Source organism: Prosopis cineraria, unplaced genomic scaffold (assembly GCF_029017545.1).
Source record: "Prosopis cineraria cultivar Desert tree isolate PC_DT_omini unplaced genomic scaffold, ASM2901754v1 PC13, whole genome shotgun sequence".
NCBI classification, from domain to species: Eukaryota; Viridiplantae; Streptophyta; class Magnoliopsida; order Fabales; family Fabaceae; genus Prosopis; species Prosopis cineraria.
In genome coordinates, this window is record NW_026555344.1 from 29,149,971 (window position 1) to 29,174,435 (window position 24,465).

The window sequence follows — 24,465 nt, forward strand, 5'->3', positions numbered from 1 at the left end:
TTTTATCAAACACCTCACAAGCATGACTCTCCAAATTAAAATTCTAAGCTCTTTTTCTTTCCTTCAAACCTCATGCCCAAACTTCGAATGTCAATATTTAAGTTTATCTACCCCCTCAATTCCAGTCTTAATATAATAATCAATCTAAATATGTATTGAATATCATTTAAACACATCTTTCTTTTTTACAACAATCAAAATGTTTAAGGCATAATTACCTACCTAAACTTCTTGGCCCATAATGTAAGCTTGCTTTAACATCATCTTCTCCCTTACCCATGCACGGCAGCTGACACAAATGGAGAAGAACAAAATTTTAGCCACCGAATCATACCCATGCTCACACTGGACGAGGAGGAGAAGAGAAGTGGGAATTCCTTCACCTGAGTAGCAAATGAGAGATGGGATGAGAGGAACGAAGCTTTCCCAAACACATGAAAATTCCACACTAAGTCAGTGGCGTCAGAGCAGGAAGAAAGAGAAAAGGACGCTGCCACATGACAATAGAGAGGGAGGAAGATATCAACGCTGAAACAGGGGAGGAGGAAATTTTGTGAATCAAGCTTCCAACAGTGTCAGAAAATCTCTCTTTCACTCGCTGATAAAACCAACTCACACACACCGGCCACCGATAGGAAGAAGACGGAGGAAGAAGCAAGAACCAAGAAGATGACGCAAAGCAGAGAAGAAGAACAAAAGGAAGAAAATTTGGTGCACCTTCGATCTCCAGAGGCGGCAGCGAGAGGAGTACCCATGGTCACCGGCCAACGGACACACAGGGAAAAGGAACGATAAAACTCTCTCTCGGAGCTTCTGGAGGAATCAAAAACAATGGTGGAGGAGGAGAATATTATATTCGTGAACTCAATTTCTGACAATCCAGTGGACCCCAACACTTCTTGTTAATGTCCCTCTAACAATTGATAAATTACATAAATTTGTGCAGTTATTTATTCTAATTTTATAATTGTATTATGGGTTATTACATCCATACACACGCAAGTAAATCTAAATCCATAAATTTTAAAGTGCCTAAATAAAAATAAAAAATTTAACCTAAATTTAAATCTAAATTTAAATTCATATATATCTAAACACAGTATATAGGTGACTTATAATTCATGTGAGGCCCTATTGCTTTAATGGCTTAAAGGTAGCCAGGCCTTGTTCATATGTATTCCATAAGTTAGATTACATAAAATCCTATTGAATAGAAGCCCTAACCTAAATAATTCTTTGAATAGCCAATTTTCCCACATCAATTAAGCTTAATTATTTCTTGTATCTCATGCAAAGGTAAACTGCCAGCAATAATCCACAAATATTATGGAAAACCACACAAACAGGTACTCTTTGATTAGTTGGGTTTATCTAGCCCAACGAATTTTTCAAATGGGATTTGCAGAAACATTCTTCGTCTACATGATGATCCATGCTGCATAAAAAACAGACATGAAAGTATTAGCGCTTGATACATCCTATAGAATATTAGAATAATATCTCTATTATAAAATTTTAAATAACAAAACACATTTTTCCTATAATAATAGTACGTGAAAAAATAAAATTATATTTAGCATTTATACTCCAAAATAGAGCATAAATAAATAATTCTATGTTACATATTCTAAAACTTACCAAACAGGCATGGAGATCATGACATCCACATAAGAGCCTCCCATTCAACATATCCACAGCTTGAAATGATCCTCCTCCTTCACTTCTCTATTAGTGGTGAAATGAAATTGTGAACATGGATATATACAAATAACATAAATACGGGATATGCCATAATTGTGAATATAAAATTAGGCTTCATAAAATAGGAACATAATTTAACATAAAACCGTCCAATATGGCCTTAACAATCCTAGCCTCCTCTGTGGTAGCAATATGGACAGGTTCTTATGTGTTGTTAAATATTGGACGGTTCCTTTAATTGTCCAATACAGATTTCGTGAATGTACGACCGCATCATATTGGCCGGTTCTTAATCATCTAATACAGACTTAAATAACCTTGTAATATGCCTTTTTTTTTTTTTTCCTAGTAGTGATGGCACAGTGATATGATTTAAAAAAAATTAGTTATTACTAAAAATTTTGAAAATAGAGACAGATTAAAGACTGAAAAGTTTCTTTTCAGATAGGATTAGCAATACTAAAATTAGCGGTGACTTAATTTTTCATTTTTGTGTTAGAGATGGATTCTGACTCTACTATAAGGACGCCTCTAATTTCACTTTTTTTTCTTTTTTTTGTGGTAGAGAAAGTATCAAAATTCTCACGTATGAGTATTTGAATTGTTAAAATGTTGTGTATGGTAAAAACTGTTACCTTGTAAAAGTCAACAGCAACAAAATTGGCCCAGCGATTACCAGCTTCAACATAACAAGAAGAAAGCATGTGGATGAGATCTTGTGAATTATCTTTACAAGCAGTTAGTTTGATTGGAATGGTTCTGAAGTGATTCACCAAAACCAATGATATGCTTTTGTCATTCAGTTCTGCTGACTCTTCCCGTTTTGGGCATTTCCCTTTAACCATCCCCCTGCGTCCATCTGCAATAATAGTCTCAAAATGCATTATCTTCACATAACAAAACTATCGAGTTTATATAAAAACTGAATTCTATGATTTCTTGTTATTAGATTTGAATTGTTTATAGTTGTTTTCTTTGTTTTATTGGTTAAAACTTAAAAGAGAATGTGTGCTAGTCTTTTTAAAGAGAGTTACAAAACAATTGATTAACTTGCAAACAATAAAGTTAAATTATTTTTTCTAGTTAAATTATACGTAATATTTTGTAAACGTTGGGGCTAAATGTAAATAACATCCTTAACCTTTATAAACTTTATAACGAACTTCTTAAACTTTTAAATTTCTGCATTTTACCCCCCAAATAATTTTCCATTGATTCACTGATGAAATATAATATGACAAAAAATTTATATACGCATGACTAAACAGCTATATGAGAGTTATTATTTGTAGATAATTCAAAGTCTAAAGATGTTATTTGCATTAAAAAAACAAACTTTAAGAGGGTATATAAGCAATGACATTATGAGCCTGTTGGTGAAATAACATGATGATAATTAAGGACATGAAATCTATTCAAATTAATTTGGAAGTTTATGCATATGTTTTTTTGTCAAGTTTTAAATATCAGAGATGTGATTTGGAGAGAGTTATAATTTGATGCCACTCACACTGATTTTCAACCATGAAGTTCCATTGGTAAGCTATGCCTTCACTTTCTTGCTTGTGTTTCTGAGAAGTGAAGACTATGAGCCTATGGTTTTTAGCAAGCATGTGCTTGACTAAAGGCCAATCTTGGCCATCTTGAGGCATGCTTGCGAGAGGAAACCAGTACTTCATCAAACCTGAAGCCTTGAATACTTTGGTTAACCCACATGGTAACTCCACATGATCTTCCAATATTATTGTCAAAATTTCTGATGGATTCCCTGCAAGAAACACTTCTACTTCCTTTAAAGCATTTATCAAAGGTTCCTGTCAGCAAAATCACACACACACACACACACACGCAAATAAACAGAAATATTCATCAATTAACTATGTGCAGTTGATAGATATATCAACAAAATTAAAATAAAATCAATATTAATTCTTGTGAAAATATTTTTATATCCTATTATAAAATTAATTTTTTACATGATAACATAAAATGGGGGTAAATGGAAAATTAGCCTCTAAACTATAAGTTTAAAAGTGTGTGGGTGCCCAAACTCATTTTTTGTACAATATTTTCTTTCAACATTTCAAAACATTACAATATGGCATTTATCATTAATAAATGTTAACTTTGTTTGTTAGTTGATAAAAAAATTATAAAAAAGACCTCAAAAAATATAGAAATTGACCAATAAAATTTTCTTAGTCCTTTTCTATAATTCTTGGGTTCTTGTTTATAATTTTTTGTTCCTTTTCTATAATTTTTTAATTTTTTCTATAATATTTGGTTCTTTTTTTTTTATCATTTTCAAGTTAAATAACGATCAAAATTAACTTTTGTTAACAGTAGACATAACATTATAACGTTTTTAAAAGTTGAAGGTGAACAATGAATCAAAACTAAATTCAGGATCATAGACTCTTGGACTTATATATAGTTTATGGGCCAATTGGCCATTTAACTATAAAAATTATTATCTAAAGAGGATTGGGTTGGTCAAGTTCTAAATTTATGACTCAGCCCAACTCAATCCAATTTTTTGATTAAAAGAAAATGATAGGGTCAGTAACATTATCCATTATTGACTTGGTTACTTCTCACAAAGTTACATTTGATCTTGTCATCTACAAATCAATCTCTCATTCCAAGACAAAGTTCTGACTCTAGTCTAACTATTTAACCTATAGTTATACTTGAATATTAGAAAAAGATATATTATATTAAAAAATAAATATAATGTAGTAACATATATTAAGTTGGTAGTAAGTAATGTGGCACTTACAAATGCAGTAAACGGATTACATTTTCCCAAGAAGGAATGGCACAACCAAACGTCTCCTTTGTAGTCATAAGTGTCCAACATAAGAGCTCGAACTCCATTCTTCAAAATTAGTTAAATTGATGTGAATTAAGTACAAGATGATAATACGTCATTTAAAAAAAAACATCAATATACTCCCTCCGTTGTGTTTAATAAAGTGTTCTTAACTAAATTGCAAGGACAAACGAAGGTAGTTAAAGTTAAAAAATAATTAGAAACCGTAACTTTTTTAAAAAAGAGTAGCAGTACAACTTTCCAAAAGTGCCTTCTATCATTTTAATACTAAACCTTAACTCACATTAAATTATGAAGGGTATTTTGGGTAATGATTCATGCATTAATGTATCATTGTTTTTCGAAAAAAAAACAACGCAAAAACAATCTTGTAAAACCTATCAGAGTAATGATTAAGCAAGTAAATAGAGTGACGATCTTAATATTGTTTTGCTTACATGTAACTGCTGTGTTATACTATCTTCTTGATTTGAGAAGGTAACTCTTGGAAGCTCTGTAGTGTTTAGGGTTTGGTTTTCTTTTGGCCCTTCTTTTTGAATTGCAAATGAGTTGTGTGTTGTCAAATATGCATATCTGTTGAATGGAAGAGAATCATTCTGCCAAAATCAACCTTGTTAATTAGTATAGTATATATTATTCCAACCCAAGAAAATACATCATTACTAAATGATTAAAAAATTTTCATTATTAAGATGTTCATTCAGGAATTTATTATAGAATAAATTACAATCCAAACCTCTTAATTATACAAACGTTATCATTTTGAAGAATAATAATAAAATTAATATCTTAGAAAATTACTTCAATATAATATCTCCTAAAAGCTTTTAGAACTTCAAAATTATCTTCCAAATCATATGTTGACCTTCTCTATGCAATGCAAGAGGATATATAAAATTTTGAAATCACAAAGTAAAATAAGAAAAATAATGTTACTACAAGTTGATGATCGAGATGTTAATAATGGCAATAAACAGTAAAAATATATACTTTTCATGTGTATATAGAATATAGTAGATAGATTGTTAATAATAGAGCTTTTACCCATGTAAAATTTCTCATCCCATAATATTATCCATGTAGTTCCCAAAAAGATGGACAAATTAAAGAAGGTAATGAGCCAATTAATATTGTGATTTCGGATTATATCTCTCTCACTCTGTGTCACGCACTCAGAGACACAAACTACAAAAGTAGAGATCACTCTATGGAGTAGAGAAGGGAAATTAATATAGATGGAGATATATATACCAAAAGATTAAATGGGTTTGAAGTTGTTGATCTCACACATCTTGATCCCTCAAACTTTATAGGACAAGAACTGCAGAACTGCCCCACTCCACAGTGTCTTCTGCTTGAGCATTTTTCAAGAACCTGAAACTACAAAACAACGAATTCACTATCTACCAAATAATTAATGAAACTCCTGCTTCGCCACTTTTGTGCGTCTCATATCTCATATATGATTCACACACACACACACACACACACACACACATTGATAAACGATGGACAAAAAGAAGAACCTTATTGAGATTCTTATTATGATCAGGAACAGAAGAAGCAGAAGATGAAGAGATGAGGAAGATTGAAGCAATGACAAAAGGTAGCAGTAAAGCCATTGAAGAGAGCAGAAAAGGACAATGATCGACAAGGAGGTTTCCGGTGTGTTAATTTGGAATTTGAATATGAAAGGTTGTAGATTCGTTTATTTAAACAAAGGAAACTTCCACTTCTGTGCAGTTATCAATTTTTTTAAAAATCATTTATATTTGATTTAAAAAAAACTAGAAATTTTATTATCATTATCAATATTTTTTAAAATTATTAGATCAATCATTGAATTAGTTAAATTATTTCAATATTAAATTACTTTAATTGTAATTGAACCGTTGTCCAATTGAACATAATGAACTAACATATTTTTAAAATAAAATTTATCTTTATTGATTTTGGCGAGTTCTTAATTAGTTTTCGATTGATTTTCAATCAAATTTAATGTTTTTAAACGATACTTTCAAAAAATGATAATTTTAATTTTAATTAAAATAAAAGAAAAAATTGGTAAAATCATTTAAATTGGAACTGAACAATTTAGATTTTATGTGGGTGTGTGTTATATATATTTCACATATTTAAAACAAGCAATGGATCTAAGCAAGTGCTTAGGTTGTTTTAAATGACAATGAAGTTAAGAATGTAACGTCTGATAATGTAAACGGAAATGCTACTTATAAGAACCATCTGTCTAGTGTCCCTTGAATTTTTGGAAATTCAAGTCACAATTGGTCTATAAGGGGAAATATGTTTTATATGAACATGTCAAAGTTTGTTATGTTCATAATAAATTAAAATAAAGATAATTTAGTGCCCATCGTGTCTCAAATAGAATTTGGATCATTTAGATTAAATCTAGATTTTCAAATTGGTAATAAGCATTTATTATTTTTATACATTTTTTAAAATAAATATAAAAAAATAAATTACAAGATTTAAATTTGCACCGTTAAAAGCTCATTAGGGGTGATAAGCACCCAAGATGATTCCTGTACAGCCATGGCCACCCCAAACGGCACATAAGCGAAATAACGCAATCATGAAAATACACACAAATTCAAGAGTAGTGACCCCAAAGCTAAACGTAAGAACAAAGGCAGATAGATCACCATCCTCGATCATTGTATACTGAAATGAAATCTGGCTGAACTTCTTCAATTTCACCAAAACTCATCTTAGCTAAGATAGTTTTGAAATCCATAAGTTGATGCCCTTGAATGTCCATATTTCTACGTGCTCTTAACACCAAGTTTGACCTTATAGAAGTCTCATTATTCACTCCCTTCAATCCTCCTTCGTAATTTATCTTGGAAACTCTTATTTTTCTAGTGTGAAAGTCAACCCCATATTGGAAGGGAGTTCAATCTCTCTTTGCTTGCTAATAACTATTGTTGGAGTCTCATATATGCTAAAGATGCAGAGATGTAAAAGAAAAAAACCCTATAGGAATGATCAACCCTTGTGGCAAATATTTTTTCTTTTTTTGAAAAAAAAATTGAGTTAGATCCCATGAGCTTGGTAAAGCCAAGATATGCCTACAAACAAATTCCTTATGTCAACAATGAGATTTGATCTTACGGCCTTGTAGGTTATGGATCAAATTCTTATCTCCTAGATTAAGAACTTCCTTATTTTTTGTTTTAAGAGCTGTCTTATTTGCTTGCATTACAGCTAAGTTTTTTGGAACTTGAGTGTAATTTGCAATTGGAATAGAAAGACAAAATTGCCCTTGTTAAAATAATCAAATTGTTTCAAAAAAAAACTCAATCTTTCCCTCACCTACAATTACTCTGCCCTAGCCGTCGCCCCTTGCTCACTCATTACCGAAGGTGAGTCATGGACCTTGACCGAGAGGAAGACAAATGATGCGTGAGCCTTGCGAGTGATAGAGTCGAAGGCGGTGAAGGCGAGGAATCTTGCAAAACCCAAAGGAATATTGCAATATCTTGAGCTGGTAATATGTTGCCCGCTTTTTTAGATTATTTTGTGTTGAATAATTTTGACCAAGCCAAATGATAAAATAGAATGTTTAAAGGTCTAATGTTAGATGTATTGTATAGGTCACTTGTTCCCCATTATTATCTTGTAGGCCTACTATTCTATCTGTGTTGATACTTTAGGATTCTATATTTCAATATTTCTTCTATATGAATATGATGTTGATCGTGATTCTTTCAATTGTTTGAAGAGAGATTACCACTTCATTGAGTTTAGGTTATAGTCCCATTGAAAGAATATGACTAGATTTTTTAGATTGTTTAGCAAAGAGCATGTTTTGTAAGCCTTATAGGACTTAATTTGTGAATGCCTGGGCTTTTTAGAGGGACCCATAATTGTACAAGTATGGGAAAGACCTGAAGAGTTCATTCTAAAGAGATTTAAAAAGAAGGAGATTGATTTCAAAGGATAAGACTTAATTTGAATATATCCCATGTTGTTCAGGAAGAAGGATATGTCCTGTGTGTGTCCTTTATTTAATTTGTTCTTGTGATGTGATGTTGAAAAATGCTAAATAAAATGTGATGCTATTATGAAGTTGAATATGATGTTTGGGTAAATGAAAGTGGAAATGTCATGTTCTATATATATTGTAATTATTCTTCCTAACAAATGAATGCCGCATCAAGCACGTGGAGATGTTAATTGGATGGTACTTTTATTTGTTTTTATTTTTGGCAGCCTCTTGGAAGGTAAATTCCATGCGTATAAGTTATCTTTAGCCCTTGAACTGTTGCTTCTGATGGAGATGCTGGATGCATCATCTCTAGCGCCATTGTTCATCCATTCTCTAAAGATTTTCCTTACTCTTTCCTTTTCAAGATCTCCAAGATCAAAAGAGTTTTCCCAACTAGAATTGTTTAACTCGTCTTGCTTATTACGAGATCCATTTTGACCTTGTGATTGTGGCCAAGTCTCATTCTTGCCCAAGACTAGAATATGCCTCTATTCAGTAATGAAACTATCAGTGCTTGGTTGAGCTTGATGACTCACCACATGCTCATCCTTAATCTCTTGCCATATCTATAAAAGTGAAGATGACCTCCCTCTATTTGCACGCCTACTTGATGATTGAGAATGGGAGTCCCTAAGGAAAGAAGAGTCAAGCACTAACACATTTTACACACTAACAATAGCCATAATTTATTTTTCCTAACAACAAAAAAAATCCTTACAACCCATCTGCTCGATGCACTAAAATTCGCATTAGGTAACAAGGGGTGGAAAATCAAAGCACTCCTTTTATTTGGCTTTATAGTTATTAGCCCTATCAAGAAAAGAAATTTCTAACTCAGTAGAGTGATACTATAACTATATCTTAGCCTACAAAAGAAAAGAAACAATTAGTCGCATCAATTTTGTATCTAATCCCTTCCTTCTGAGCCAAATATATAAACTTGAAAATTGATAAAGTGATTGACTTGGGTTTTAATTTTATATCTAATCCCAACACATTGAATCTCATGATTCCAGTGTGAACCTTAAATTGAACAAGCTCAGGGAAATTGAAATAACATGATTCCAATTTTGTATTTGTCATTGCAATGCAGGCTCAAGCGTAAGACATGATATTGCAATGTGAATCTCATGATTCCACTATTATTTTTGGCCTTTTAGGAGGTAAATTCCATGCATGTGGTGTCACGAATAGTGAATAATTGGGATTCCTTTTAATTTTGAACATATAAAAAGAAGAGAGTTAGAAAGGGGCCATTATATATATGCAATCATATATTGTGTCAGGTATCATCACAAAAACAAACTTAGATTGCATAAAAAAATGACTTCTTACGCTTAAATTTTAACATAGTTTTGCTTGAATATATTATTTATATAGGTCAAATCATGGATAAAGGAAAAGGAAAAGCGGTCGAATCTAAGAAACCTAATTATGCCAGTTACCATCTATTTAGACAAATATTTTTTAACCAACCGAAAGCGAAAAGAGAAGGCAAAAGATTGGCTAACAAGGAAGTGGTAGCTGCTTGGAAAAATTTGTCCATGGAAGAAAGAAAACATTATAACGACCTAGCTACTAAAGAAAGAGCAAGAAGAAGCACCAATGTGCCAAAACAAAGTGTGGTATGTATAGGATCAAAGACATGTTTTTTTGTTTTTTTTATTTTGGAGTATAGGTGAGTGACATATTTATGTAATTAACAATATCCATTTAAATCTCGTTGTTCTCCTAACTAATTTGCTGAGGTTGGGGATCTTGTAAAGAAGCATCAATGGATGAAGAATAAGGTTGAAAAGATGGGGTTCTCATAGTTATTAAACATACAATGCACCAAGATACATCGAGAATTGTGCTTCAAACTAATGATGGCATATGACCAACTTGTGTTTATGTTTCACAATTGTTCACCATTCACTTACAACTGAAACTTCCTATTTTACAAGTAAAATTTCTTAATTCATGAATCATATTTCTTATTTTATAACTAATACACTAAAGCACTTATGTTTATGCTTCACAATTGTTTGCCATTCGCTTACAACTGGAACTTCCAATTTTACATGTAAAACTTCTTAATTCACGAATCATATTTCTTGTTCTATAACTAATATATTAAAACACTTGTGTTTATGCTTCACAATTGTTCACCATTCGCTTACAACTGGAACTTCCTATTTTACAAGTAAAACTTCTTAATTCACGAATCATATTTCTTGTCTTATAACTATTATATTAAAGCACGTGTGTTTATGCTTCACAATTGTTCACCATTCACTTACAACTAGAACTTCATATTTTACATGTAAAACTTCTTAATTCACGAATCAAATTTCTTATTTTATGAACTCAAGAACTTCACAATTAAAATATAGAAATTAATAAAACATAAATCTAAGTTAATCTTTCATCAACACTATCATATAAGACTGTCATAAATTCAAAGAAAAGACATTTTAAAAATGAAAATGAACTAGTTAAGTTCTAGCTTGTTAGGTCATGTAGGGTTAGGATTTCGACATGTCTTATGCATGTGGCCACTTTGTCTACATCTTGCACAATGATAAATCTTCTTGCCTTGTGATTGAGACTCCCTTCTCATTAATTAGGGCTGACCAGGAGGATGAGAGTTAGTAGGGGGCCTTAGGAAGGTTTATGTCATCATCTCAGTAATTGTTAATGTATTCACTGGTGGCATGTCATTTGTCTCGATAGGAATTATTGTGTCCTTATATATTTTCTCCTGAGATCTCAAATGATAACATCCTTCCACATATGAGTACACATTACCATGGACCTTTTTTATAACTGCACATGCATGGGCACAAGGGATCCCAGACATCTCCTAAGCTTGACATGTACATTCTTTAAGAGATAGGTCAACCCGTAAATGAATGTCTCCTATCTTCACACTCAGCAAGTTACCTAAATGATGGTTAGCTAACATTACTTTTGTCCGTGCAATATTAGCCTTCAAATTTCCCTCAATGTTTGGCCTAACACCATTCGACCACTTGCTCATAGCAACTTTGCTTGCATACATCTTACTCGCAAGCTTTTCTTGATGTTCAAGAAGTAGTGTGATTGCACTATATTTCCTTTCTTTAACTAGCCAAACATTGAAAGATTTGGATAAATTATTAGTTATGTTGTCCCACCTATACGAAGGGAATTTTGATAAGGCCCATCTATCAATGTCACCATTAGTTTCCAACCATTGAGCCAACTCTGGATAAAAAGCTCTCAAGTTTCCTATTGCACTATTAAATTCAAGATCAATTCTAGCATATGCTATAGCATCCAACAACTTCAATACATCCTCCTTGCTTGGTGTGGTAGCCCTTCTTCCACATCTTCTAATCTTTACAAACTCTAAACTAAAATTTTCTTTGATATGCCCATAGCAAAATGCATGCCTATCCCTTCCAAAAATAGCTCCCACAACACCAATAATTGCATTGTGTCTATCAAATACAATAGTCACTTTCAAAGACCCCATAATATCTTTCAAGTTATGCATGAACCAAGTATATTCTTGTAACTTCTCCCTACTAACTATTGCATAAGCAACCAAAAATAAATCATTATCTGTATCATGAGCAAAAGCTGATAATAATGTTCCTTTGTACGGCTTGCTCAAGTGACATCCATCAACATACAAAATAGGTCTACAATAATTTAAAAAGTCATCTATGCAACAACCGTAAGCAATAAACAACCTCTCCAACCTATTATCATTGCAAGCTGTCTATTTTGCTGTTGTCCTTAGATCTTTCTTAGTCAATCTTTGACAAATCCATGGAATCAACTTGTATGAATCTTTAGGAGCACCATGCAACTCCTCCATTGCTCTCTCTTTTCCCCTATATGCCTAGCTATAAGTAAAGGTAAGCCTAAAATTCTTAGTACAAGTCCCATCTAATCTCATTAGGAGTTTTGTCAACATTTGACTTTAGTTCATCAATTATTATAGATGAAGTTAGATTTACGTTAACCTTCTGCTAAACAACTAATGTATATTATGCTGAGTATGCATACTCATTATATAATGATATTACCCTCAATATAGGACTTATTTCAGAAATGGCATATGCACTCACTCTCTATTTACACCCGTCTACCTTGCACTTTGTAATAACTTTTTTTGTGTTATTTTTCACAAAACTATAACTAAACGTATTTCCAATGCTAAACTTATAAAGTACTTGTCTAAATTCTACAACATTGTGGAATATTTGCCCAGCTCCATAGAGCAAATCTTTCCATTTCAAAGCATTAAACTCGAGCAATGATGCTGGTGCAGTGCTTATTGAAAGGGGTATCGGTTCAGGGTTCATGGTTAAGTTCATTCAAGCTAATTGAATATCCACTAATATGTGACAATATGCAATAACAAATAAATATCCACCAATTAAACCACAATAATTCTCAAATGATGTTAAGTAAATATTACAACTTACCCCTTATGTGACTCGATTACCATATCTATATTACTAACATCATCGCCAACAATATAAACATGGGTAGTATCGTTGTTAAACTCTATCAAATTAGCAACTCCTTCATCATCTTTAAGGTCAACTAATGTGTTTATTTTAGGTTTTATGGTATACTTCATCTCCAATATATTTGTTTCCAACCCAATACAAGATCTCATAATTCTTTTCAACTCTTCAAGTGTTGTGCCTTCATTAATTGCTCTTCCTTTTGGCCTCCCACCTTCATAACGTATACTCCCATCCTGATTCTTCACCATTTGCCCTCCAATATGAAAATAACAATATACTCATTTGGATGAGGAACTTGCCATCATACACGTATACCTGCTGAATATTAACATCATCATTATCTTCTTAAATCAACAAAGTTTAAAATTAATTGTTTACAACTACCTTATTGTTAATTTACAACTAAAATATTAAATTTTTACAACTGAAACTTCACATATCTGATGGTTACATTAATCATACCTTACTAACAAGTTTAGTACTAGTTGGTTTACAATTACTTTATCAGTAATTTACAACTAGTATTTCAACTTTTCACAACCCTAACTTCACATATTCAATAGTTCAACCAATCATGTGTTTTCAATAATTATGAGATCACTCACAGAAATTTTGTTCTCTATAACTTTTTTCACTATAATTGAACTCTGTTTCTCTATTTTTTTAAAAACAAATTAATTCAACAGAGCAAATGTTCAAATCTTCTTATATCTAGCAAATTTGATGAGAAGTTTGAATATTGAATAATGAAAACTAAAACTTAAAGTAATGAAAACTTAAATTAAATAATGAAATCTTACCAACTAATTTAGGTAAAGCCTTTAGCGTGCAAAGCAATTATAGTACCAAGGAGACAGAATGAAGATTACAATTGACTGTGATGATGAATGATGATGGATTCTGCCTTAGCAATTCCCAAAGAAGAGAGTGAGTGATGGACAAAGCAGAACATGAATAAAGTAGAACAGACAAAATGAATGAAGCAGAATAGACGGACTGATGAAGGAGAAGAACAATAGCGGCAGTATAAGCAATCATGGACATGAGAGACTGAATATAATGGTTAATTTAAGTACAGGGATATTTTTGTCATTGTAACCTATTAAGTAGGGATAGTATTGTATTTACACACATATTATAAATTACACTCCTGTCCTAGAAAACTTAGCTGTAATTTCTCAATTTTGCAAAACTTATTTTTAAATAAGTTGCTTCCATAGGACCTATTCATAATTTTCCCTAAAATAAATTATTGACATGGTGGTGATGTGGCAGTAAGGTCCAAGTGGCCACGACGTGGTAGGTGGTGGGTGATATGTACTTGTGAGATGACATGGGAGGTAACATGGTAGTTATAACATCCCAATTTTTAATCACCTGATTAACTAAATCTAATTAGGATAATTAAGTAAGTTGAGGTTATGTGTGGTCAGAGAGGTCTAATAATCATATTTGATTACATTTCAACCTAAATTGTGATCCAGTATTAAGGCAGGCCACCTAGGTATCAAAAGGGAATGAAAAGGAAGAGTTAATATTGTTGTGTCACATGTTGTGGCGTGGAGATCACCCGCTGTGACGCACAGACGCTTCTGATACGAGCGAGGACCCTCTGTGCCATGTGCCATGGTGCATGATCATTTTTTACAGATATCAGTCATAAAAATGAGATAGAAAAAGAGAAAAGAGAAAAGAGAGAATGGAGATACGCACTAAGCTCTACTAGGGTTTACTTGTGGATGACTTTGAGAGTATTTTGGAGGCTACAAACATCCAAGATAAGTGCCACACTCATTGATCTCCCCATTTCTTCCACATTTATGAGTTTATAGTTAGGGCTTGATTGTGGAAGATGATTTTCAATCCATATAAGTTATGGGTTCAAATTTATTGACTCAAATGGAGTTAATAGGAGTATATTAGAATATCTAAACCTAGATATAATAAATTTTAGTGTCTTGGGTTGTTGGGCACCATTAATATCCAAAATTTCATTTAATATGGGTGGTTGGAAGAATATGATGCCATTAATGAGAGTTTAATAGCTCATTAATGTTATTAGGGACTAAAGATAGATAATAAATCTAATAAATAGGCTCAAACTCTTGTAGAGTAGATATTGGGCAACTTAGAAGTAGAGAAATGAGGGTTTAATGCTTGAGTTGGTAAGGTTGATGAAATTCAATTAGTTGATTGTATTTTTGGCTCTTGATCACCTATTTGGCTTGGAATTCAAGCTTGAAAGCTCTTACATTGAGGGATAAACCTTTGACTTCTCAAAGGTTTGAGGTAATCGAAGGAACCCTACCTTGGTTAGTTATATGTTAATTGATTTTTAATTGTGAATTGTGAATGTTGCATGCATGGATTGATTTTTTATGTGAAATTATGCATTAGTTTTAATAAGTGCATGAAAATTGAATGTACATAATGTTATTTTTAGTTTAAAATGCAAATGCGAAATGAAGATGTTTTTGAATTATGAACATGCGTAAGTTTTTGGAAAAATGAATGTGATGTTATGTTAAGATAAATGTGTTTGATGAGAAATGAATTTTTGAGATAAGTGAGAATAATGTTGAGAAAGTGATGAGAATATATACTTAGGTAGTGCATGATTGTGAGCCCAACATGATTATTGTAATAATGAGTAAATAAAAATGAAAATGTGAAAGTGATTGAGTATCATATATGGCATTATCAGTGGGTGAGAGTTTACTTAAGGATTGAGAGTAGAGAAAAAATTCATATGGTATTTAGACTGCCCTCCAGTGTACGGGGGTATAGCCTTATCCCACAGTTTGTCGAGGGAGTGTCCCATAATTTGTCGAAGGACTAGAACCTAGCTATCTCCACTAGCTCAATTAGGAGAATAACCTAGGGTATGAGATACCTTAGAGATTTGAGAATGGGAGAAGTTGTGGTCCAAGAGTAAGTCATGTGATCTTTGGTCAGGTTACACCTCATGATTGGTAAGCTTGAGGTAGTCCAATCACACGAACGAAACCTTAATTAATGTTATAGCCCATGGTTTCAGTCTAAAAAATTAAGGAGGGTATAAGGTTGGTTGATCATTGCCTATATAAGTATATGACGTGTCACACGTATTGAGTTGTGGCAAGTTGCGTGAATAAAGGGTCATGATCACATATATGGGAATATGGTGACAATGTGCCAAGTATATGTGAGACAAAAAGTTATTAATGAAAAAGGATGAGTTATGATATGTGTATGAACATGTTTTAAGTATTTGGTTTCATATACATGTGCTTGGTTTATAATTCATATATAACTGCATAGAGTAGGTTTTACATTAGTTACTGAGTGGCTAAACTCACCCGTTCTATTTAACACTTTTTAGGCTCTAGCTCTTGTGCAAAGAGGGAGAAGACTCAAGAGGCTAGAAATTAACACATTTCTATAGTATGCCTCTAGTTTAGATTTATTTTGTGTAATAGCTTATATTTGCCAATTCTAGGTTGCATATTATCACACTTGTACTATTTTTGTTGTTGCAAATGATTGATTTGTATTTTAGGCTTGAGTAATTGTGTATGATGAGATACATATGTTTAAAGGGCCAAGATACTAGTGCAAGTGTAGAAATGATGTTTCGAACATGTTTTATTCGATTTGGATACAATGCAATGACAAATTGCTTTTCCCTTTGTTTTTGGTAAAAAAGGGTTAAGGTGTGACCAATCAAGCGTGGCAGAAGCCATGAAACAAGTGTGAGTACAATGCTCATGAATATCTATCCCCTCGTTCCATATGTGTTGCCCTATGTATGGGGCTAGCACCTTCTATAAACACACCGTGCTAACTAGGTGTACCATGATACATCAAAGGCTAATGAAACTATTATTAACAACTAGCGTTCTGATTCGATCCCACGCCTTAAATCAAGCATACATGAGTCATAATAATAAATTATTCCTCAAGTCGTAAAATCAAACATTCCTAATATATTAAATAATAGAAGACACCCAATCGTAAAATAATTCTGACTCTTTATAAAACTTTGTACAGTAGAAACATTTTTATTTATGATAATTGATAATGAAATTTAAAATATAACAATATAAATAGTCATGAATATACTTAAACATTATTGTGAAGAGAATAAATTTATTAACAAGTCATTTGTGATGCTATTCACTTACCTAAAATATTTTTTTTAATTCATAGTTCACTTATTATCACTTCACTCGAACTTCTCCTCTTCCGAACACCCTATAAAATATAATAAGGTTTTGATAAATTTTTAATCAGGTCAACAGTTCCCTTTCAACATTAATATAAAGGATTGAAACTTTTAGAACTAGGACTTTTCACATGAAAGTCCCTCACTAGTGATTGTTGATTTCTCCATTTAAATACCATCTTCTCTTAATCTTCTTGTCAAAACACCTGCTATACCTGATTTCAATTCCACTCATAAAAGCTTTTAGCATTCAAATCTTTTATCACATAGTTACTTTACAGCCATCTATTTTCCAATAATTCAAATAATCATTTATTATTAAATTCATAATCAAATCTCCTTTGCAAATTTCAAGTTTTGTTCATAGATCAATAATAACAACCATACTAAACATATTTCTCATAACAATCAATGAAATTTTAGAAAAAATATCATAATTAAACAAAATTTTTTATCAAACACTTTAAGGGCATCAATCCTTAAACAATTACTAACCTCTTCCTCTTTAATTTTACTCTCAAAAATTTCATAACATCAATATTGTAATCAATAACCACGTCAAATTTAATTAAAACTCAACCCACACCGTCATAATCTTCTTTCCATTACTGTAAGTTTCAGCTTAATTAATTCAAGGTTCCCTTTCATATACACACGCAGCCACGAACAGCAGCAACAGAGGAGAGAAAAATTTTCCAACTTCAATTATTAACTCACATGCACGCACGGGAACATCAAGAACGAACGTTCACAGCCTCTCACCACTACAGCAACAATTTCTTGAACCCATACACACGCACAGAACCGAGGAGGGAGGAAGAGATTTCAAGATCCTTACCTCTAATCAACAATGGTGAAAGCTAAGAGAAGATGCTGCCACTTAAACAAGGAAGAAAAGGTGAACACAGACCAGCGATGTGCGAAGCAGAGGTAAAGAGAGGAGACTATGGCAGCAACCCGCACAGCAGCGCGCCACATGGTAGAAACTCTTTTCCCTCTATCGATTCATCTGACCAATACCCAACTCCTCCCCTGTTCTTGAATGCTTCAACCGCAGAGAAGTGAAGGAAGAGACGAAGATGATCCTACTCAGTACTCACCACATACGACACCGAATGACAAAGAAGGAAGAAAAGAGGTGGAGTCCAGCACAGTGAATGAGAGAAGATGAACGTGAATTGAGGAAAGAGCAAGGAGAAATTTCTAGATCCAACGAGGAAGATGGCCGTCGGTGTCTTCTTCCCATTTTGTGATCTTTCATCGACAAATAAGGAGAGAAAGACGCTATACTTTATTTTTTTGCCAGACTTACAAATAAGACCCAAATTTGAAACCAGAGAAAAAAGAGATATGTCGGTGAATTCATAAATGTTAGGAATCATAAAAATATATATCTAAAAGTCAAGCTAAATTAAGCCTAAATTCATAAAAGATGTAATATGATTTTTTTTTTAATTTTTACATTTCTGCAATTTGAATCTACTTCTCTTTACATTTACTAAAATAAAATTTTATTTCATTACAATACTTAAATTGCCATGACCATCATTCTTTTGTTGCCAATTTTAAATTTTAAATATAGATATGAAATATAAAAATTTAACTATATTTTTCTCCACTATACACAGTATTGTTTTTCTTTTAAATCTTCTCATATTCTTATTATATATATATATATATATATTATTGGTCAATTAACTTTCTCTGTTTTTTTTTCATTTTTTTAATTATTCTGAAATTCTTATTTATGGAATCGAAGCACCATATCGGAGTGTTTTTAAGTAAGAACGTTCTCAAATAATGAGGCAGAGGATATTAGAACATTTTTGGATTCAAGCACTCCGATATGTGAACCATATAGGAGCATTTTAAAATAAAAATACTCTCATAAATGCTTACAAAATTAAATTAAAAAAAAAGCACTCATGAGAGCTTTTTTAATTAAAAAAATTTCAGGAGCTAACATAATAAAAAAAATTAATTTATACTTACAGGAGCTCCCACAGGTATAAATTAAAAAAAAAATCAAAAAGTAGTTGCAAAACTTTTCTAATAAAGAAATAATACTTTCAATTTTTTTTAAAAAAATCAAAAGTAGTTGCAAAACTTTTCTAATAAAGAAATAATACTTTCAATTTTTTTTTAAAAAAATTAGAATTTATACCTATTAGAAAAGCTACCATAGGATCTTAGATAGGATATTAAAACGCTCCAGAATGATATTTATTTATTTTTTTAAATTTTTAATTTACTCCTTTTAATTCTTTCCTTCTAGATCGTCAGTCCCATTGCTCACCCTCTTCTCCAACCTCTTCTCCAAAACAAGGTCTATTGTCTGAGTCCCCAATCTACTGTAGATCGTGAGTTTCTTCGCTCATCTTCTATTCGAGCTTGTAACCCTCGTCCTCAATCACGTGTTCCAGATTTGGTATTATCGTCATCTTCTTGCGTCCATATCTACCGTGGCATCCTTGCATTCAGATCTTTTGAAGGTCAGACGTCGTCATCGTGTTCCAATCCATTGAAGCTATCGATGACGTCATGTCAAGGTTTGTTGAAGCTCTCAGGCGTTCGTGTGTTAAGCCTACTGTGATTTGCTCTTTTTTTTTTTAGCCAGATTCTCGCATTTTCCAGATCATCTTTGCTCTTAGCCTTCATTCTTGCGTCCTTTGGTCCCTGCTTCTATTCAGCTTCTAGGTTTTTTAATAAATTATATAGCTATTTATTTGTTTACGAATATGACAAATTACTGATCTTAGTTAATCCTCAGATTTATTTGTTTAAGAAAATTATTTGTGTAAGAATATTCTACCTCTCAGATTTATTCTTCTCGGTAGATCATCTTACTTTGCAACACCTTAAATTAATGGGAGAGAGCTTATTTCATCCTATCTTGAATTAAACCTTGCTGATAGTGAGCCCTGCATCTCGGGACTAAAGAGGTAAGTTATGTGTCCGTTTACAATTTTCCTTTCATGGGTTCTATGTTATTGATGTACCAGGTTGGTGTTACGTCGTCAGCAGCAAGTAGGCCCACATAAAACAAGTTTCTATTTGTTTGTTTTTCTCACATTAATTCATGGCCTGCTATATATCAAATCATAGGAATAGCTTCCGTTTGCTTTATTTGTTCTAAAATAGAAGGGAATAAGCTTTTATCATGCTTCAGAGTTTGAAGAACTGTTTGGTTGATCTGATTTCTGTTATATTATTTTCATTGTGGATTCATTTTGCACAGCAACAGCTACAATCTTTGCTTGAAACTCTGAATGCTACTGAGCCACATTACATTCATTGCATCAAGCCAAATAATCTTCTCAAGCCAAGGATATTTGAGAACACTAATGTGTTACAGCAACTTCAATTTCAAAACTTCAAAAAGCTATTAAACTAAATGATACCCAGTGAGTTTATTTGCAAATCAACATCGAAGTTAACATATATTTTGATTTTTCATAGATATGGCTTAGCTGCTGCTGTGATATCGAATGATCTGGAAAGATGTGAACATTTAACTAAGGTGAGACTGATTTAAGATTGTGATAAAAACAACAAAATGATTTGGTTGCTTTTGGACAATTTTTTTTTTTTTTTTTTTGGGATTAGGTTGCTTTTGGATTAAAATAGTCTATTTTGCTTCTCTTTAGGTTTTTCAGGTGGGAATTGTATGGATCAATTGCTCTCAACCGTGCTTCACTCAAGTCCTATGGGGAGGCATTAAACATAGTGGTCTTGGTCATGAACTAGGAGAATGGTATGCTCTTATTTGCTAAATAATAAATGTAAGTCACTGTGAATGCCTTTTATAATTTCTACAAGTGATTGTGACAACGCTATCTTGTTATGATGAAGAAAATCCTCATTACTCTGCACATGTTTTGTTAATGCTTTTAACAGACATACTACAAAACTGACAAGACAAACAAGTGAAAAATATATACTTGGATGCAAACAGAAAGCAAGCGTACTTATTTTCTCAAATCTGTTACTTGTTGAGGACGAATCTGAGTCTTCAAATGCAAGTTAGGAAAGCATATTATAAGTAAGGAGAACTGGTTTGTGGTCAACTTGGTGCTTTGTTGTGCTTTTTAAGTTGGTCATGACATCTTATTTTATCTGCTCTTCCTTGTGTGGTCTCATTAGAGCATATATGAGTTTAAGGAGATTAGTGTCACTAATTTGAGACAAATGACAATAAACTAGCACAATATCTATCAATTTACAGGTCAGGCATATTCCCTCTAGTGCTTCATATGCCAAGTTGCTCCTTTTTTTCTCCCTTGCAAACATTAGATTCTAGAGAAAGCACCTGGTTATTATACTGCAGAATTCTAACTACATAGGAGTAGTTGTGCATGTTGTTGGAAAAGCACCAACTAATTTAGGAAAAATGTAGAATTAGAATAAATCAAGAAAAATCTAGAAATTTTCTCAGCTGAAGCAATACCACAAAGGCGGTGAAAGGATGATTCTAGAATTAATTATTTTAATCCTATAAAGGCGGTAAAAGAGGAAAATTGAGAATGCTGTGGAGAAGCTCTCACGGACATGGTTAATGTATAAATATGTGAGTGTGCGTCATTGTGTCTAGCAGAGAGAATGGAGAAAGAAGAAAGAAGAGTGTGTGAGAGTGAGGAAAGAAAGAGAAAATAAGAAGTACGTGTGTGTATAGCCTTGTAGAATGTGAATAGGTGGTGAGAAAAGTGAGAAAGAGTGTCAGCAAGAAAGAGAAGAAGAAAAAGAGTGAGGGAAAATTACGAGAGAAGATATAAGTATACGTAAATTATAGTTTGAGTGAGTAATGAAAATTTATTTTCAGGTTAGTCCCTCTCTTCCTCCATCATCAAATCCCAACATTTGATATTAAAGCTAGAGCTACTGAGACATAGCTGGGCTGCTCAATAGTAGTTGGTAGAGTTTGAGTATTTAGGCGGAAGACTTCGGGAGTTTAGATTCACTCGAGGATCTGCAAGTACACAGTCTGGGACTATAGAGTAGATCAGTTAGGGACCAGATCCATTTGGTGTAAGTGCAAGGCACTGTTGAGGTCATCATGGCAAACATAACGTCGAATGCTTGTTTAGTGGAGAAGCTAAACCATGAGAATTATCAAGCAATGAGTACAATAGTTGAACTCTACCTTGCAAGTTAGAATCTTTAGGATCTTATTGATGGAGATGACGCTACACCCCCAACAAATCCAAGTGAATTGAAGAAGTGGCAGGTAAGGGCTAAGAAAGCTCTTTACATAGTGATTGTTATTGTTGAGCTATAATTCACTAGATATGTCAAATATGATGCGAAGTTGCAGTTGTTGGAGAATGAGCTTGCCTCAATTTGACAAAATGATATGTGGCTAAGTGAGTATTTTTCAAAAGTTAAATCTATTTGTAATGAGATTTCAAAGTTAGATCTAAGGAACCCTATCACTGACGCAAGGATGAGAAAAATTATTATTATGGGGTTAAACCCAAAATATCATGGTCTAGTTACGGCAACAAGAGGTTGGTTTAAGGAACCAACTTTAGCTGAGTTGGAAAGTATCCTAGCTAATCAAGAAGCATTGGATACTCAAATGTCCAAAGTTTTTTTGAAAGATGATGAAAAGGCTTTCTTTTGTAAAAAGAGATATCAATGAGAGGATTCCAACTCAAAGAAGGAGGGAGATGATAAAAGGCAACAAAATGACTAGCATAGAGGATGTTGCAATAGAAGCTCACATCAAGGGGATCTTGTGAAGATTGAAACAAGCCTGAAGAGAGGAAAAACTATCGATAAAGAGGCCAATGCTATAATTGAGGGAATGTCGGCCACTTTGCTCGAGATTGTTGGTATAGAATGGCTGAAGGAAATGTTGTCACCTCCAGCAATAAGACAGCGAGGAAGAATGGGATTTTCAGGCTTCAAGTACCATTGAAGGAGAGATAGCGATAGAAGATTTTAGTGAAGAAGAAATAGAAATGTCTTGCATTTTGGAAGAAGCAAATGAAGACAAGGAAGAGAGCATTAAGGTAAACGAGAATGAAGATGCAAATAAGGACGCAGAAGATATAGAGAAACTCAATTTGGAGAAAGTAATTGAATCATTTTGGTGTTCAGAGATCAATCAAGAAAAAATATGAAGATCAAAACGAAGAACATAGAGAGGAAGACCAATCACCACCATTTATGGAGATACAGAAGTCAAGTATCAAGAATGTTTCAAGGCACAAAATGAAGACCAGTGCTTACGAGTCTCCTCAACAAGACAGAGTAGACTGCGACAAGTTTAAGAAACCGTTTAGGAGACTGAGAAAAACACGAAGCAATTTGGCTTGGCAAAGATGTTCCAAAATTAGTCGGTGAGGGGAGTGTTGGAAAAGCACCGACTAATTTAGAAAAAATCTAGAGTTAGAATAAATCAAGAAAAATCTAGAAATTTTCTCAGCTGAAGCAATATCACAAAGGCGGTGAAAGGATGATTCTAGAATTAATTATTTTAATCCTATAAAGGCGGTGAAAGAGGAAAATTGAGAATGCTGTGGAGAAGCTCTCACGGACATGGTTAATGTATAAATATGTGAGTGTGTGTGTCATTGTGTATAGCAGGGAGAAAGAAAGAAAGAAAGAAGAAAGAAGAGTGTGAGAGTGAGAAAAGAAAGAGAAAATTAGAAGTGCGTGAGGGTGTAGCCTTGTAAAATATGAATAGGTGGTGAGAAAAGTGAGATAGAGTGTCAGCAAGAAAGAGAAAAAGAGAAAGAGTTAGGGAAAATTATGAGTGAAGATATCAGTATTTGTATAAATTATAATTTGAGTGAGTAATGAAAAATTATTTTCAATGGAGTCCCTCTCTTCCTCCATCATCAAATCCCAACACGTCACAGGTAATTCAGACGATAACTTGTGTTTGCCCCCTGTGACATGCACAAGATTTAGGTAATGCAAAATTTTAATCGTCTGGTAAACACTAGTTATAGTTTGAATTCCACCTAGATTATATATTTGTGACTCTGAAAATTGGCTAAAGTTTATTCAAATACTACTGAATTATTAATTTTTTTTTTGTGCCCTTTGATGAAGAAGAATTATAATTAGTGGGGTTTGAAAGTTGGAAGTACTAAATGTATATAAACAATGTATTGTGTGTAATAAATGTTGAATTATGGAAACATGAATCAACAAGATCAATGTGCGTACATACAAGTAAGCTTTCATTTGATATTGATTT

At 32.9% G+C, this 24,465-nt stretch overlaps 1 protein-coding gene and 2 long non-coding RNA genes across 3 annotated transcripts; 1 reads left to right on the plus strand and 2 right to left on the minus strand.

Moving 5' to 3' along the window:
• Window positions 1-1,357: 1,357 nt before the first annotated feature.
• LOC129289990 (PI-PLC X domain-containing protein At5g67130-like) lies at window positions 1,358-6,156 on the minus strand. Its single transcript, XM_054926719.1, has 8 exons — window positions 6,061-6,156; window positions 5,786-5,914; window positions 4,972-5,130; window positions 4,481-4,579; window positions 3,212-3,515; window positions 2,337-2,560; window positions 1,639-1,725; window positions 1,358-1,435 (listed from the first exon to the last, which is right to left on the minus strand). Exons 1-8 carry the CDS (start codon window positions 6,154-6,156, stop codon window positions 1,358-1,360), a joined length of 1,176 nt encoding a protein of 391 aa, XP_054782694.1.
• A 6,865-nt stretch (window positions 6,157-13,021) lies between these two features.
• Window positions 13,022-18,483, minus strand: LOC129290348 (uncharacterized). Its single transcript, XR_008588323.1, has 3 exons — window positions 18,097-18,483; window positions 13,855-13,958; window positions 13,022-13,369 (listed from the first exon to the last, which is right to left on the minus strand). It is a non-coding gene; the product is annotated as an uncharacterized LOC129290348 (long non-coding RNA).
• Window positions 18,484-19,535: 1,052 nt separating this feature from the next.
• LOC129291782 (uncharacterized) lies at window positions 19,536-24,080 on the plus strand. The gene is made up of 3 exons (XR_008588768.1): window positions 19,536-19,807; window positions 20,718-20,778; window positions 20,906-24,080. It is a non-coding gene; the product is annotated as an uncharacterized LOC129291782 (long non-coding RNA).
• The last annotated feature ends 385 nt before the right edge of the window (window positions 24,081-24,465 follow it).

Excerpts from the sequence above, each read along its gene's own strand:
- LOC129289990 (XM_054926719.1), bottom strand. The coding sequence starts at position 6,156 with ATGGCTTTACTGCTACCTTTTGTCATTGCTTCAATCTTCCTCATCTCT. Across the intron at positions 5,131-5,785 it reads CAAACCCATTTAATCTTTTG|AATGATTCTCTTCCATTCAA; the intron begins GTATATATATCT and ends TGATTTTGGCAG. Across the intron at positions 2,561-3,211 it reads CTTCATGGTTGAAAATCAGT|ATGGACGCAGGGGGATGGTT; the intron begins GTGAGTGGCATC and ends CTATTATTGCAG.